The 17,004-nt window shown below is 40.1% G+C and overlaps 1 protein-coding gene, 1 long non-coding RNA gene and 1 pseudogene across 2 annotated transcripts; all 3 read right to left on the bottom strand.

Annotated features, from left to right (window-relative positions):
* Window positions 1–1,019: 1,019 nt before the first annotated feature.
* LOC139940432 (uncharacterized) lies at window positions 1,020–4,271 on the bottom strand (annotated as a pseudogene).
* A 222-nt stretch (window positions 4,272–4,493) lies between these two features.
* LOC139940465 (uncharacterized) lies at window positions 4,494–6,496 on the bottom strand. Its single transcript, XR_011786450.1, has 3 exons — window positions 6,416–6,496; window positions 4,871–4,986; window positions 4,494–4,677 (listed from the first exon to the last, which is right to left on the bottom strand). It is a non-coding gene; the product is annotated as an uncharacterized lncRNA (long non-coding RNA).
* A 1,952-nt stretch (window positions 6,497–8,448) lies between these two features.
* LOC139939968 (cholesterol 24-hydroxylase-like) lies at window positions 8,449–15,955 on the bottom strand. The gene is made up of 13 exons (XM_071936144.1): window positions 15,771–15,955; window positions 14,484–14,549; window positions 13,917–13,998; window positions 13,223–13,383; window positions 12,513–12,651; window positions 11,874–11,987; window positions 11,476–11,710; window positions 11,073–11,145; window positions 10,516–10,600; window positions 10,084–10,194; window positions 9,617–9,708; window positions 9,172–9,244; window positions 8,449–9,050 (listed from the first exon to the last, which is right to left on the bottom strand). Exons 1-13 carry the CDS (start codon window positions 15,908–15,910, stop codon window positions 8,907–8,909), a joined length of 1,515 nt encoding a protein of 504 aa, XP_071792245.1. The 5' UTR covers window positions 15,911–15,955; the 3' UTR covers window positions 8,449–8,906.
* Window positions 15,956–17,004: the final 1,049 nt, after the last annotated feature.

Here is a 17,004-nt window from a genome sequence, read left to right as displayed (position 1 = left end):
GGAACTGACAGTGATATAGCACCAGAGGCCTGTCGCTCAAGAAATGAAAGTGAGCGAACTTCGGCAACCAATGATATAGCACCAGAGGCCTGTCGCTCAAGAAATGAAAGTGAACGCACATCAGCATCCAGTGATATAGCACCAGAGGCCTGGCGCTCAAGAAATGAAAGTGAACCGATATTGGCATCCAGTGACATAGCACCAGAGGCTTGTCGCTCAAGAAAGTGAGCGAACTTCGGGAACCACTGGCATAGCACCAGAGGCCTGTCGCTCAAGAAGTGAAAGTGAACGCACATCGGCAACCAGTGACATAGCACCAGAGGCCTGGCACTCAGGAACTGACATTGAACGGACATCAGCAATCAGTGACAAGAAACTCAAGAAACTCCAGTGAACGGACATCAGTAACCAGTGATATAGCACCAGAGGCCTGTCGCTCAAGAAATGAAAGTGAACGAACATCGGCAACCAATGACATAGCACCAGAAGCCTGTCGCTCAAGAACGGACAGTGAACAGACATCTGCAACCAGCAACAAAGCACCATAGGCCTGTCGGGATAGGATTGGAACCCATAATTCGTAAATTAAAGAACTCGAGTCCACCGCTTAGCCAAGACACCCTTTTTGGGGAGAACAGGGACCATAAAGGTTTGTCTCCATAGACAGGGTCAACAGCAGTGGCTTTTCCTAAACACAGGGAAGACACAGACAAATCTGCAGTAGAGAATCTTGGACTAGTCCAACTACTACACCAAGAACCAAACAGCTATGGCTCTGGAAAGAGAGTACTGCAAACCCAGTAGACTTGGCCAGAGATTGGCAAAATCATTCCCAAACAACATACAAATATCTTAGGATGAAGTGTAAGGCTAACAAAAATGACTGATTTGAATTTATATTATTAAAGGTAGTGGACACTATTGGTAACTACTCAAAATTATTACAAGCATAAAACCTCACTTGGTAACGAGTAATCGGGAGCTGTTGATAGATAAAACATTATGACAAACGGCTCCCTCTAAAGTAACATAGTTTTCAAATAAGAAGTAATTTTCCACGAAATTGATTCCGAGACCTCAGAATTAGATTTTGAGGTCTTGAAATCAAGTATCTGACAGCACACAGGTTCATGTGACAAAGGTGTTTTTTATTTTGCAACCAATTAGGTTCAAATTATCACAAGTTTGTTATTTTATGCATATGTTGAGATACACGAAGTGAGAAGACTGGTTTTTGACAATTACCAATAGTGTCTAGTGTTTTTAAATAACAGCAAGAACATGCATTCCGCACAATTCTTTCAGAGCTTCATTTGGGATGGGTAAATGATAAAAGCAATCTTGTTATGAACTCGCCTTTAATTGGAGAGTGAAGCTCCTTCATCATTGGCTGGTCTCGCAGATCTACAAGTTTGACTCGCTGGCTGGTTTGACTCGCTGGCTGGTTAGACTCATTGGCTGGTTTGACTCATTGGCTGGTTTGACTCATTGGCTGGTTTGACTCATTTGCTGGTTTGACTCATTGGCTGGTTTGACTCATTGGCTGGTTTGACTCATTGGCTGGTTTGACTCATTGGCTGGTTTGACTCACTGGCTGGTTTCACTCATTGGCTGGTCTCGCAGATCTACAAGTTTGACTCGCTGGACTCATCAGGAGATGTGGTCATCATTACATGGCCTTGCTGTCTCATCAGGAAGACATCTCAAGTGCAACTGGCTGGCTGACTGCCGCCACTGGAGTACGGCGTGACATCAGGGTAGATATGCTTTCTGTCTCCACTCCATCCATTTGGCCCACGTTCAGCTGCGATGTGGAGATAAGGTCAAATATAACAACATGAAAGAAACATGAAAGAAACAAACTGTTATTTTCCTCTTGAAGAAAATAATTTCAAGTGAAGGTACCCTTCTTTTCACATAAACAAACAAGCAACTGCAGTTTATCAATAAAACAAGATTACAAGTTATGTCAGGAATTGCGGGATTTTGTTTGGTGTTTTCCAAGGTTTAATTGCACAACTGAGAAATGAAACACAAGGCAATCAGCTGGTCAGCTAGAGAGATGAAAATGTCAGCATAAAAAGATGACAATAAATAGTTTGACTCACTGGACTCATCAGGAGATGTGGTCATCATGACATGGCTTTGCTGTCTAATCAGGAAGACATCTCGAGTGCAACTGGCTGGCTGACTGCGGCCACCGGAGTACGACGTGACATCAGGGTAGATATGCTTTCTGTCTCCACTCCATCCACATGACCCACTGATAATGAGATGTGGTCATCATGACATGACTTTGCTGTCTAATCAGGAAGACATCTCGAGTGCAACTGGCTGGCTGACTGCTGCCACCGGAGTACGATGTGACATCAGAGGTAGATATGCTTTCTGTCTCCACTCCATCCATATGACCCACGATCTGCTCTGAAATGTGGATCAGGTTAAAATATAACACAGTAAATAAATAGTCAGGTTTTTAGTTAAGGTTTGTGGACACAGTCCAGCAAAAGAAGCCATACAGCACCCACCTTAGTATTTTAACTATAGATGGAAATGATAAGCAATTTTTGTATATTAAAGCTCATTGACATGAAATAAAAAACCTTTTATTTTCCTCTGCAAGAAAAAAATTTCTAGCCAAGGTATCCTTCTTTTCAGAGATGTATGAGTCACATTTTCAAAGACTTTGACCCGAGTCACATTTTAGTGCTATCAAAATAAGCAACAGTAATTATGAGCAGTGAAAATGGTAATAACAACGACTTCTCAGAATGAAACTGATCTAGTGACAAATCAATTATTTGATTACCAAAAGCTTAGAATTTGTTTTGGTGTTTGTGTTTAAGATGAAGTGTATTCCTTAAATCTTCCACAAATCTTGACCACCCGGGCTTTTGCCTCTAAACTGATTGTCAAACAACAAACAAATATGAGAAGAAAAATACTTTGCCTCTTTCCAGTCTTTGAAGATTGTCCACTTATCACCTGCGAAAATCATACACAATTGGCATAATGAAGACTAAAAAACAACCAACTGTTGAATGCAGAAAAATAAAGCTAAAAAGAAAGCTTTCTGTTTTCATCCGGGGATTCAGGAAAGATACAAGGGCAAGTTCAATAACATTCAAACTTTAAGTGCAAACTAACAACTACAAATTTAAGTAATTTTGGTGATTAATCCATTCAGTAGAGCACTGGACTATTTTTGCCACGGTAATAAACATTCATAACTACCTAAGACAGTTTCGCTATTCCTATTGGTGGAGAGCGTGTCGCATGGGGGTATTTAAATCTTTGATAGTGTCCAGTAAAAAGTGTCTCATCATTGAAGTGTCTGTACTCAATAAGTTGAGACATCTTGACTGTCAGGTCTGACTACCAGCAAGATTACCCCTCCAGTTTCAAGTGAAGCCAGCCATCATTACTCTTTGAAGAAGTCTAGATTGATGTCCATTGCATTTGGTGATCATTTCCATCCTAGTAGGAGGACATCTCAACTGTATGGATGGTTCGTCTACTTCACCTTGCAAGAACAACACGTGGTTAATATCCTGGGCAGCCATTTGAAAAAGGAAAATTACTATAGAGTAGAAGTTGATAATGGTGCAATGAATTGTTTGGTGGATGCCACACTTGCATCTGTCTAAAGGCATTCCTATCTTCTGCAGAAGGAAAGATTTCTCAGACGGCAAAGAACAATCTTGTATTTGTAAGTGGATGCTTCTCTTTTGGTTATTGAAAGAATGCATTAATTCAAACCTTCATATTACTTCTCTGTCATGGGATGGTACCATTAGGGGAGGGGTACATCTTCCACTGAGACGACAGCTCCAGCATTGCATTCACCACACCACGACTACACTGAGGGATGACAGCCTGCAAGGTAACTAACAAAACAATGTCTTTTAAAGATTACTGAAAATAAATATGTTTTTAACCTCATAACACTTTGTATTAAATTACAAAATAATAGCACGGCATGGGAAAAACTTGTTGGTAAATTGGTTACGACATCTGTACCAAGTTGTATGGCTTTGCTTCCAGAATAATTTGGTAATATCATTGTCCTCTTGCATGGTAAAGGCCATTGTAGCTGAATATAAAGTGGAGAATGCCTAGAAACATAATGCAAGCTGAAAGTATGCTTACATTTAGAATGCACTTTTGGTTTTTAGTTTAATCTGTTAAAAGCAGACACTGCCGGTACAACATTTTGGACTCACCCAACTTGCCTCCAGAGTCAACAAGAGTCTCTCATGTAGTGTTCTCATGAGAAATTAAATCTTCAAATAAAGAGGTAACCTAATGTTTGATAAGTTTGTAGGGCTATACTTAAGAAGCAGGTTCGACTAGCCCTAAGCATTCTTGATGAAACACAATGATAAGAACAAATACCTGTTGAGTATTGATACCATGAGAATAAAGAGTAACAGCAACAATCCCATAATTCACTCACTGACTTAATGTAGTAGACTGCCTTACCTGCCGAGACTGTTCCTCCAAATTATGTATCAGCCAAACCAAAGTTTCAAGTGGAAGACAGCCATCATCAGTGTCTGGAGGAGTCTAGATCCATGTCCAATGCATCTTGTGATCATTTCCATCCTAGAAGGAGGACATCTCAACTGTAGGGATGGTTTGTCTACTTCACCTTGCCAGAACCAGATGGGCAGCCATCTGAAAGAGAAAAATTACTATAGAGCAGGAGTTGATAAAGATACACTGAACTGTTTGATGGATACCACACTTGCATCTGTCTGATATGCTGATCTTCTGCAGAAGGAAAAATTTCTCAGACGGCAAAGAACAATCTTGTATTTTTAAGTGGATGGTACTCTTTTGGTTATTGAAATAATGCATTAATTCAAACCTGTATACACTTCTCTGTCATGGGATGGTAGGATCAGGGGAGGGGTACATCTTTTACTGAGAAGACAGCTCCAGCGTTGCATTCACCACACCATGACTACTCTGAGGGATGACAGCCTGCAAGGTACATTAACTAACAAAACAGCTTTTAAAGGTCATTAATGAAATTAAGTTAGTTTTTAAAACCTTATAAACCTTGGTATAAAATTACTAAACAATAGCACTGGGCAAGCTGGTTGGTCTAGTGGTTAAGAAATATGGAGCAAATTTTATAGCTTTGAGTCAAGCATTAGTTGGTCATCATATCCTCTTTCAGAGTAACAGGCAAGTTTCTGTGCTAGCTGAATATAAAGTTAAGAATGCTTAGAAACAAGATGCACATATTACACACATGATGAAATTCCTTGTAAAAAATATGCTTACTCATTGAGTGCAGACTTTTCTGGTCTTTCTTTTTAATCACTGATTTTTTGCTTAATCAGAGCCATGAAACTTGGCCCTTGACTTAAATGTAGAAGTTTAAAGTACAGTGTTGTTTTTAATATCAAACTACTTTTGCCATTGTTTGGGATGTCTGCTCCAGTGCTGCTGCTATTTCTCTCATGTCTTTAGAATGATTCTCTTTCTTCGGCAATAGTATACCGGACAAAAACACTGATTTCACAAATCACTCAGATTCGTCTTAACTTAAGATGGGTTGCTTGCCACAGTTATTTGTATTGTACTCTTATTGGGTCCCTCCACTTACCCGCGACCCCCCCCCCCCCTTACACCACATTACAGCAAACCTAGCATGCAGCAAACCTAACCTGAACATTTAACATATAGCATTTTGGACCCAGTGTTACAAATTCACTCATTCTACAAAATGGAATAGACCTTATGCACATGAGGTCATTTCAGCACGGCGCCCCCACATTGAGGTCAAAAGGAGGTTGTTCATCGCCCAATCTATTTGCGTTTCTATTGTTTCTTCACCATTTGACCTCAAAGATGGCAGCTGGATGACGTCAATGCACAAGGTCTATACCTCATTTGAGTAAATAAAATACAAGTTTATTTCCAACTAATGAAAAAGAGAGACTGGGGGCAGGATGCACAAACTTTTCCTTTTTCATAATTCTGATTCTGAAGTCAGAGACAGAGTCTGACACTTTATTATTTTTATATTTTTTTATACTTATATTTAAATTAATAATTTGTTAAATATTCAATTAATCATTCAAAATTGACTGTGAGATATTCTCTTTATTATTCAATAACACAAACAATCCCTTCAAAGTGTGTGTCCGATACAGCATTGCTGGGAACTGTCTATGGGCGTGTCTGTATTGTGTAACACCATGTGTAACATACGGCGGGGAAAATCGCCATTTTAAAAAGAAAATTCCAGTCCTTACCATGAAATAAACTCGTAATTTGTGGCGGTCTGTTAAGCTTTGCAAGAGTATCAGTTTAAATCGGCACACGAGAAATACCTGAAGATATCTTTCATTCATTTAAATGAAGGAAAAACTTTGAGAAATGAAGAAATAATGATATTTACCGTGACCATTTTTCTTTGTATGCTCGCCTCGTTGGAAATCACGCACAGAAAGGCAGTGTAGTGCGCGCGCGCAGGTTTAAAGGGCTCCTGGCTATCTCACTGCTGCCGCACGGTGGCGCTCTGTCCACTCATTTATTGAGCACACAGAATTCAATTTGTGACCCGGGGGTTTATGTTTTCAAACTCGGGTGGGTTTAGATGACACCCTGAATCAGTATGATCCTGTTTTACCGAGAGGTGCAGGGACATATTGTCAAGATTGATGCTCGGACATTTTACCGGTGTGGGCCCAGGGGTGTGGGCCCAGGGGTGTGGGCCCAGGGGTGTGGGCCCAGGGGTGTGGGCCCAGGGGTGTGGGCCCAGGGGTGTGGGCCCAGGGGTGTGGGCCCAGGGGTGTGGGCCCAGGGGTGTGGGCCCAGGGGTGTGGGCCCAGGGGTGTGGGCCCAGGGGTGTGGGCCCAGGGGTGTGGGCCGAGGAGTGTGGGCCTATGTGTGTGAGCCTAGGGGTGAGGGCCTAGGGTAGTAGGGATAAGGGGTGTAGGCCTATGGGTGTGTGCCTAGAGGTGTGGGCCCAGGGGTGTGGGCCTATGGGTGAGGCCTAGGGTAATAGGGATTAGGGGTGTGGGCCTATGGGTGTGGGCCTAGGGGTGTGGGCCCAGGGGTGTGGGCCTAGGGGTGAGGCCTATGGTAGTAGGGAATAGGGGTGTAGGCCTATGGGTGTAGGCCTAGGGGTGTGGGCCCAGGGGTGTGGGCCTATGGGTGTGGGCCTAGGGTAGTAGGGATTAGGGGTGTAGGCCTATGGGTGTGGGCCTAGGGGTGTGGGCCCAGGGGTGTGGGCCTAGGGGTGAGGGCCTAGGGGTGTGGGCCTAGGGGTGAGGGCCTATGGTAGTAGGGATTAGGGGTGTAGACCTATGGGTGTGGGCCTAGGGGTGTGGGCTCAGGGGTGTGAGCCTATGGGTGTGGGCCTAGGGTAGTAGGGATTAGGGGTGTAGGCCTATGGGTGTGGGCCTAGGGGTGTGGGCCCAGGGGTGTGGGCCTAGGGGTGAGGGCCCAGGGGTGTGGGCTCAGGGGTGTGAGCCTATGGGTGTGGGCCTAGGGTAGTAGGGATTAGGGGTGTAGGCCTATGGGTGTGGGCCTAGGGGTGTGGGCTCAGGGGTGTGAGCCTATGGGTGTGGGCCTAGGGTAGTAGGGATTAGGGGTGTAGGCCTATGGGTGTGGGCCTAGGGGTGTGGGCCCAGGGGTGTGGGCCTAGGGGTGAGGGCCTATGGTAGTAGGGATTAGGGGTGTAGGCCTATGGGTGTGGGCCTAGGGGTGTGGGCTCAGGGGTGTGAGCCTATGGGTGTGGGCCTAGGGTAGTAGGGATTAGGGGTGTAGGCCTATGGGTGTAGGCCTAGGGGTGTGGGCCCAGGGGTGTGGGCCTATGGGTGTGGGCCTAGGGTAGTAGGGATTAGGGGTGTAGGCCTATGGGTGTGGGCCTATGGTTGTGGGCTCAGGGGTGTGAGCCTATGGGTGTTGGCCTAGGGTATCTTGAGGAAGAATTATAAACCGACTGGCCTTCTTGAAGTCCCCTAGTCAAATTGAGCACATGATAACAGAAAGGGAGTCAATGAATAGTTTCCCTTTTACTGTAAACAACTAGAGACTTGTAAGTATTGTAGGTATCGTATTTTTGTTTAGTATTTGCACTGTATTCAGGGGAGTTGTGGCGGTGCACACCTATGGAGACTATGTACGGATGGGGACGTGCCTGGCCTACAAGTTTTCCAAACAAACTGAAGAAAATGAAACGTTTCCAAAAGTAACTGAACCACAAATTTGAAAAGTACACAAAAGTTTAGGTTTCCATTTAACCATTATTTATTTGACTTTACACTCACGCCATAATAACAAAACAAGAGCGCTGAAATGTAAACGGAAATTACACAGTATTTATTGGCCAGGAGTTCCACAAAGGGAATATGTGCACCCCCTCCAAGCCCTCACCCCCCCCCCCCCCCCCAAAAAAAAAAAAAAAATCCAAACAAACACGTCGGTTTCCCAAGTGGTTGATGATTGATACGACTAATTATTTTGATATTGTATGGATTCAATTTGACAACAGCTGACATAGGATCTTCAAACCCGTTATTGTTGAGCTCAGCCTGTTGCTAAAATAAAGGATACACTGAATATCGTCATCCATAAACCTTTTGTTTTATGTGTTTGCAACGCAGTATTATTTGAGTGGTAATACAAAGTATTTGAGGTCGAAACCAACAATTAAACTATTAAAAACCAATCTCCAAAGCAGATTATTTTTTTAGTTTTTATTATTATTATGAATAGGCGTTTGTGTAGTCAGTGTTTCAACTTTCAATTAGTTCATTTTGATACTCATACTTAAAGATACTTAAAAAAAACTTAACAATTAAGACACACAAACTAGCTACATGGTGAAAAGCACTTGTTTTGGCGATGATGGCATCCATTTATTGACTTCTGTCAATTCAATTCTAACGAGTTTTGGTGAGATAATTTCTACATCTTCCACGAGGTTTAATGGTAATCTCCTGCATTATATCGTCCCGGTCCTGACCTGGCACAAGAGTGAAGTTGAAATTGTGGAGAAGACGACCAATGATCAGACGAACCTCAATCTAATAGAATCACAAAATAAAGGGCAATTAATAACAACTAATAACAAAGTAATATTCTCTGAACAAAGAAATTTTAATTTATTTTTCGTAGACGGTCAATTAAAAAATATATGTATCTTACCATCGCAAATGACTGACCAATGCAAGCTCTGGTCCCCATAGAAAACGGAAAGTACGTATACAGATTTCTATCCCTGAAACATAAACAGATAAACATGATGCTTTTATTGTCTTAAAGAATCTGTAAGATTTTGTCCTCAAATGCGCTGTGCCTAACATTAAATACGCAAATCCACAAAGGGTCAATAGATCAAGGTATATTGAACATTGTTTGCTGGTGCATATCACAAACAATTTCATATCTAAGTGACTTCTTTAATGCCCAGCAAATGTCTAGAATTATTTGAGTTCATTGGTTACCCATTTTGAATGATTTTGCTCATACTTTAGCAAAGATCTTAGGGCGTGGAAACGTTGATTATTTGTCCCCAGAAAACAATGTCATGCTATAGACACATCCATTACTTAAAACACATAAAATTCTATATTAAAATGTGAATAGTTACCTTTCGTTTTCGACCTTGTTAAATCTTTCGGGATCAAAAACCAGTGGTTCTTTGTAGTATTTCTCCATTCTAGCCATAACATAAGTGTTGAACTGCAAGAATAACAAAAAATGCGTTGTCTCCAAGTTATCATCACATTATTCAATAATAAATTTATCTCTTATAAATAATACAAATCTACAAATTAAACAGGGAGACCACAAGTCGCTATGATAGCTTAGATGAACTACGTGATGTTGAATGGACCAATGAGAATTCGACTCTCAGTCATGAATATGCATGATGTATTGACTGCTCATCATCTAACAATGTTGTATTTGTATAAATTGTGACATTACTAGAGTCAAAACCCCCGCGATGAGAATAAGCAAAACAGCTTAATATTCAAAGACATTATATTTAATAGATGAAAATAAACGGCCATTTTCTATTAACGAATAAATGACTAAATTGAAGTATCTTCTTACCCATATTACTGTACCAGCAGGTATCTTCATTCCCAAGACGGTCATATCAGTAGCTAGTTCACGGTTTGTTCCAAAGGCTGGAGGCCACAAACGTAAAGTCTCTTTGATTACCTGATAATCCAACAATAATACATGTATGACATCGTAATAATCATGGTGACATCAAACGCGATTGTGGCAAATCACCCCCAATCTATGCCACACCTTCTTCGATGCCCAGCCCTTGAGGAGCAGTGATGCATAGAAGACGTGATGGCAGCAAACGAGAGGGTTGTGAGATGCGCTCAAACAAAAATCCTGGCCAAATTATTTTAAATTGGAGGCTATGGATAATGGAATCGAAAGAAGACATAATGACCATTGGTTCTGATCTCATTCACGGTAGTTTATAGGACAATATAATCGGTTATTACATATAATGGAATAAGTTACCATAGTCAAATATTCCAACTTGGCCAAGTCTTTATATTCAATTCTGTCATTGCTTCCAAACACGGCGTTGACTTCGGTCATGACTCTGTAATGGGATATAGACAATCAATCAAAGTTGGATTATAACATTCTGCATCATTTGTATTAAACGGGAAAGATGGAAAAACGAAATAATAAGTTTTTCAATTTGTGTGTTCACATCTAATCTGAATCACAATAGCAAGGTCGTGGGTTCGATTCCCACCCGAGTAATATGCCTGTGCATATGTCAACACATGACTCGCACAAAGTGCTTTGCACACGCACCAGTCTATGGGTATAACCAAATAACTGTATGATTTAATAACTTTCCTTATTAACTCGTTTTTAAATATTGAATTTGAAATGTGTTGGAGATCCTCAACTGAACGTTTCAAACCAAACGATTTTGGTGCGTTATCGAAAATAGAGATGAAATAATGTTTACCTTTTGCAAGGTTCCATTAAAGAATCAATCAGATAAACATTATTTTGAACAAGATTATTCTTCAATATCCTACATCTATAGTGGTATATACCTTTGATATATTTCTGGACTATGGCCCAACTCGACCAATATGAACGCCATTAAATTGGCCGAAGTTTCCTGACCTGATGAGAAAACAAAATCGATTCGAAATAGTTGACGTTTATTTTCATACAAAATCGAAATTCGTGTTGTCGTTATGAAAAAAGTCGATATACATCCAGTAGTAGAAACAGTCCAAGTATAGTTTGGACAAGAAATGCTCCCAAATAAGAAACAGAAGTGTTCCAGAAGCTTTCGGATTAATCGGAATCTGTAGGTCATAATTGTGTCAAACCTTTGATGCAACTGTTTTCCGTTTTTCGTTTGCTTTTAATTGTTATTGCCATTGAATAAGTTACTATTATTAGTTTTATATAACAAGGTATCAATTTGACTGAACTAGATGTTTCTACCTGCGAAGAAAAAAGTAAAGAACTCGTCCAACATGTCTTCAATCTGGAAATCTTTATCTGCATTGAAATCGCCAGATACATCTAGAATATAAGTCAACAGATCTTTAGGAATCTTGTCTCCTCTTCGTTTTGCTGCGATTCTGTCTTCGATACATCGACGGCCAGTTTCCCGAACGAATCGAATCGACTCTCGAACCTCCTCTCGAAACTTACGATCCGATGTAAATGGGCTGAACTGGAAGATAAAAAAACTAAATCCAATTTAGATGTCTGATATATCATTAATAACATGGCATAATAAGTGACAATGTAATGACTTTATAGGCCTGTATAACAGGGGTAGTAAGCTTCAAACCCAAATCGTTATCAACGATGATGACAATATTTTGTTGCCGTACCTTTTTCCAAGGTGTGTAAAACTGCGCCTGAACACCCTTTAAAGTAGTTCCAATCGCTTTCGTGAAAGGGGAATCATGATCCATTACATCGCCAAGTTCAAGTCCAAAAGCAACCTTAGGTAAATAAAGAAACATAAGTCACCAATGGAATTAATCATCACATTAAAGGCATATAGTTGTGGGTTGTGTGTTTTAATAAATGCTTAGCCATCTACGTCATCATGGGAGAATGCCGGTTTCCAGGACTGTCCATGGGAGGTTCTGTCCCCTTACAATAATAATAATAAGAAGAAATACTTTTAAATTGCAATTCAGTATTGCAAGTATTCTCAATGCGCTTTACAATACACATTTATACAAAAGAAAGCAACAATATTAAAAATAAAAGATTACGAAAAAGATTGAGTAAACAGGTGGGTCTTAAGATGTTATTTGAAGAGCTCCGGGTTCATCTGAGAACGTAGTAGCAGAAAGAGATTACTGGGGAAACTAACGTGGACTGAAGGATGATGTTTCAAAAGAAGACTATCAGAAGTAGTTTGTAGACAAATCGCCGTATGGGCGACATGATTTCCTGTCACTGGATTGCACCTGCACTTGGACGCTTAGATACAACTCACAAACATGTTTTGTTGTTACCTTGGCGACGGCATCAAGAGTGATTCGATTGAACAGATCCAACATTTTCACCTCTGTCTTGCCATCCGCTACAGAGGAGAGTTCATTAATCAGCAAATCAACACTGTCGTTGAAGACATCCATAGACTGCATTAAATACCTGATGTGCAAAAAGTCAACAAAATACTCCTTTGAATAATACCAATTGGTCAAATGTAAATTAACTTTCAACATGTATATTGTACTGTAAGTATTCCATAACATTACGAACAATAGATTTCTATCGTGAATTTCAGAAACTCCCGATCTGTGAAATCCACTCACTAGCCCTTAGTCAAGTCGTAAGCGAAACCTCAGCTGTCTCGCACCAAGACCAGCGCTGGTCTTTTTTTTCGTGCGTGACATCGGGTGGGGTCGGGGGGGGGGGCGCCGAGTGCGAATAAGGGCTAGGTAATAAATAAATAAATAAAAGCTATGGTAAAAAAAATAAACATCGCCTAGACCAGGAATCGAACCAACGTTCGGTAATCGGCCGTTAAGGTTACAACGCAATAGATTCCTCGGTCATGGAAAGTTGTCGCCACTTCTAAGTTTGTAAGTAGTACTTTGAAAGAGCATCCCCCAAAGTTGACCCTACACTTACCAGAGCCATAATGTGGCTAGGGGTGTACACCGTCCCGATCTAACAAAAGTCACAAACTTAAAAGATGTGTTTTGAAGACTACACTTACTTTCTGTGAAAGGCTGGGTTAAACAAAGATCTTCTCTTTAGGTGCTTTGGCACATTTGTTTCTGTTAGCAATCCATGGTAAAAGCACCGCTCCCCATAAACATGCCAGAAGTTTGCATGCTCCACTGGTGGTTTAAAATGTGTTGTTGAGTGCAATACTTCCTATAAGAAAATGGTCAAGGTCAAACAACATCATCAATGAGCTAAATTTTTGTGCACAAAACTTTCAATTTGTACAACCTAATAAAGTTCCGATTTTATGGGGAAAAATCATATTCGATAAAAGCCTTTTAAAACGAAAATATACATGATATAAACTGAATATTTTCAAAGAGCAAGTTTAAGATGATCGAGTCGGCAAACTCGCCTATTACCCGGCCACCGATCCTCGCTGATTGCTCGTGGCCTGGTAACGAAAACGCCCAGTCGTGGCCGACTTATTCAATCGGTTTGTTTAATTATTTATATCAAAAAGAGAAACATTGATGTTGAATCAGTATTGTGAGTCAAATTGTTGTACGGACGGGGTTATCAGTACGATAAATAATTTTAGTGATTCTGGCAAAGCTGTTTGCGACGTCATTTTGCGACACACGTTTCGGTCATACGATAACGACCCCTAGTTTGTGATACCTTGTTTTGGTTGGCAATGCATCATGTTTAATAGAACCACACAGAAAGAACATTATACAAACCTTTATGAAGTTTGGTTCCAACACAATGACGACAGGTTTTTGCAGCATGAACAAAAGAAAGACAGGACCATAGGTTCTCATTCTGACAAGTTAAAACGCAACAAGAAGAAGTTGAAAGCAGCAAAAGCAGCAAAAAATTGAAAATATAAAGATGAATGATATTTGCTCTTTTCTTGTGTCTTGTTTTGGGTCGTTCCATTATCAGTGGTTCCCAGTTGGAAATTTGGAGAAGTTTATGATAAAGATCGTAAGTTGCGAGAAGATGACTGAAGGTCAGTGATGTATTGTTGTTAGGAGTAATTTATGAGCAACTTGAAATGAATTCGATTCCGGACTGGAATCTGTCCACCGGAGATTGTGTGCCTTCATGAGAAATGAACGTGGGCTGATGGAGGATACAAAAGAGGGCGCTATCAGAACAAGTAGTTTGTACACAGTTCGCCGTATGGGGGTGGGGGACAGAAAATCATGCACACTGACAACCAGTTGTCTGCAAACGACATCGTATGACTTACATTAATACTTCTTATTATGAGAAGAAATACATTAGTTTTATGGAAAACTTACTGCTCGGCAAGAAACTCTGGGAGCGATTCACTCCCTGTAACTTGACGTAGATTGCCTGTGAAGAAACTGACATGTAATCACAGATAAGTACAAGATCTCAAACCAGGATTTCAAAATCAATTAGTGTTGTTTTTTACATAAATACAGCTCTTTAGAATGATTATTTTGGTATGCATAAGTTTTAAAAGTGCTCAAAGATTTGACAATAATATAACAGGCGTCTTCCCTTCGAACTCGTTAGAATGTCCTTTTTTAATACTCTTTTCAGTAGTCAAAAATCGTACTGGCTATAGTTGAGACAACAGGCTGTGACGATATTGGCCGCGTTAGTTTATTGAGGGACACAGATAGACCACACCCCAACAATTAAATCAATCATTTAATGGATTATAAGTTATGCTGTATCAGTTGAACAAAGTGTTGGCCTATAATTAATGGACGAACTTTGAGCTCGAGAAAATGCAGAAAATTTGTGATATTTATAGTGATCTTAACCACCCCGCTATTTACGTAGAGAGATAATTATTGGCCTTACTGAGTCCAATGTGTCAATGACAACAAAGGTCATTTGCTTCTCTGTTATTTGCCATTTTTTGCCATTTTGGGGGGCACTTAGCAATTTCCTTGTTATCACAAAATCATATAAACTAAAAAAGCAGAAACAAAAATAGCCAAGGCTTTTGTTCTTATCTTAATGTTAAATATAAACCGTTGGTAGACAGAAACAAAGGTCCCTACTGAGGTAATGTTAAGTTTATTATTATGTTCGCATTTTCTGGTATTTTCCTTTTTCATTCAAGCAGCCTGTTTTTTTTTAAACGGAGGCCTGCCCAAGAGATACGCAACACAGAAATGACAAAAAGGGTATATTTTTTGTTATTTGAAAGTTATGAAAACAAAAAAGATCCACAAACAAAAATGCAGAAAGTAATTAATTTTATGGGAATTCGAATGGTTCGAGTTGACAATAGCCAGGGATATTGGAATTAAAGGCCCTCGGGTTACAGTTTTTTTTTTTTTTTTTAAATTTTATTCAAGGCATATGTCCTGGCTTTTGTTTTGTTTATGTTTGTATTTTGTATGTGTTTTTATGCCGAATAAATAAAAACAATAATAATAATTGACTCGCGACCAAAAAGCAAATTACTATTGGTATTATTAGGCCATTAATTAATTAATTTCCAATGTACCAGTAATACACATACGTATAATATAAGACAAATTAATTATTAATACAAGTTAAGAGTAATGCACAACATTCATTTGTTTGACATAAAACAAACTTACTCATTTCTAGGTGGGCCTGGGATGTGAGCATATCTCTTGTGCTGATACGCAATGTATATCACTAATGCAATGAATGCACACAATGTGATCGCCAAACTGCCGACAATAATACCAGTCAAGATTCCAAGTAGGGTTGCCATGATTTAGGCTTCAGCAGTCTCTCCTGGTCAAAATGATTATTGTTGTGTCCCATCATGGGTCAAACTTCAGTTTGTTAAAATGGTGAAGGTCAACGTCGAAAGGTACAAAGTTTGTAAATTATCACTAGCCGTTGGGGGCGACATTTCCATCATTCAAGATGCACCTATCTAATCTCCTCAAAATTTTAAGCGCAGAATCACAAGGTTCGGATATATTAATATATTTACACAATCTATTCATTGCATTACCCCAAAACTTCTTATTTGGGATTTTGAGGGCCCACATATTAAAATCTGAGTTGGCGCATGAACTTTGGCTTACTTAGTGTGGTGCATGTGCACACTTGCATAGCTTCTAAAACCTACTGAAATAACTTTGACCTCACTTGGCTTATTTTGATTACGGGTCAATAGCGCAAACAATAGTTGTATATAGTCAGCCCACCTTGGAATAATGGTGAGTTGATTCTGATTGTTGCCCTTTACGAAACCATGGCTTCGGCTTTGGATTCGGCTTCAGGCTCCATCCTCTCGTCTGAAGCCCTATGGGGGGGCGTGGTTTCGAGTAGGGCCCATTATTCTGTGTGCTGCAGCTGCAAAGCGAGTGCGCCCTCAATTTCTGTTGGCACTTTCTGTTATGTGACGTATTACTCTCTTAGCGGCACCCACTTCAACCCTAACTAAATTAAAACTGCTCCACTGGTTAACACAATCCCATTGAGGGTGCATTCAGAAAGCAAGTTTTTCTTTAACAATTTTTAAAAGATATTTGTAATAATTCACTTTGACTTTTACATCGTTTTTTTTTTTTTTAAGACTGGGGTCTTTTCGGAATTCAAAGTTCCTGTCATAATAAATGCTTTTATATGATGAAAACTTGTTTTGTTTTCTTTCTGGGTAAACTTTTGCTCGAGCTGGGGGAATCATTTCTTATAAAGCATCAATCAACCCGAAACATGTGATTTTTTTTTAGTAATCATCCTGGTGCAGCCAATATCAGCTAATTTCGGAGCACCCGTAAACAAGAGAGACATTATGAACAGCGCCCTCAAGTTATAATATTGTATCCCACCATGACATTCTAAATAGCGCCC

The sequence above is a fragment of the Asterias amurensis genome, chromosome 1 (assembly GCF_032118995.1).
Source record: "Asterias amurensis chromosome 1, ASM3211899v1".
Classification (NCBI taxonomy): Eukaryota; Metazoa; Echinodermata; class Asteroidea; order Forcipulatida; family Asteriidae; genus Asterias; species Asterias amurensis.
This window is presented reverse-complemented; position numbering and strand designations above follow the sequence as displayed.

Coding starts and splice junctions, on each gene's coding strand:
- LOC139939968 (XM_071936144.1), bottom strand. CDS start 15,910: ATGGCAACCCTACTTGGAATCTTGACTGGTATTATTGTCGGCAGTTTG. Junction 12,652..13,222: donor AACCCAGCCTTTCACAGAAA/GTAAGTGTAGTC, acceptor TTTGCACATCAG/GTATTTAATGCAGTCTATGG. Junction 9,051..9,171: donor TTGGTCAGTCATTTGCGATG/GTAAGATACATA, acceptor TGATTCTATTAG/ATTGAGGTTCGTCTGATCAT.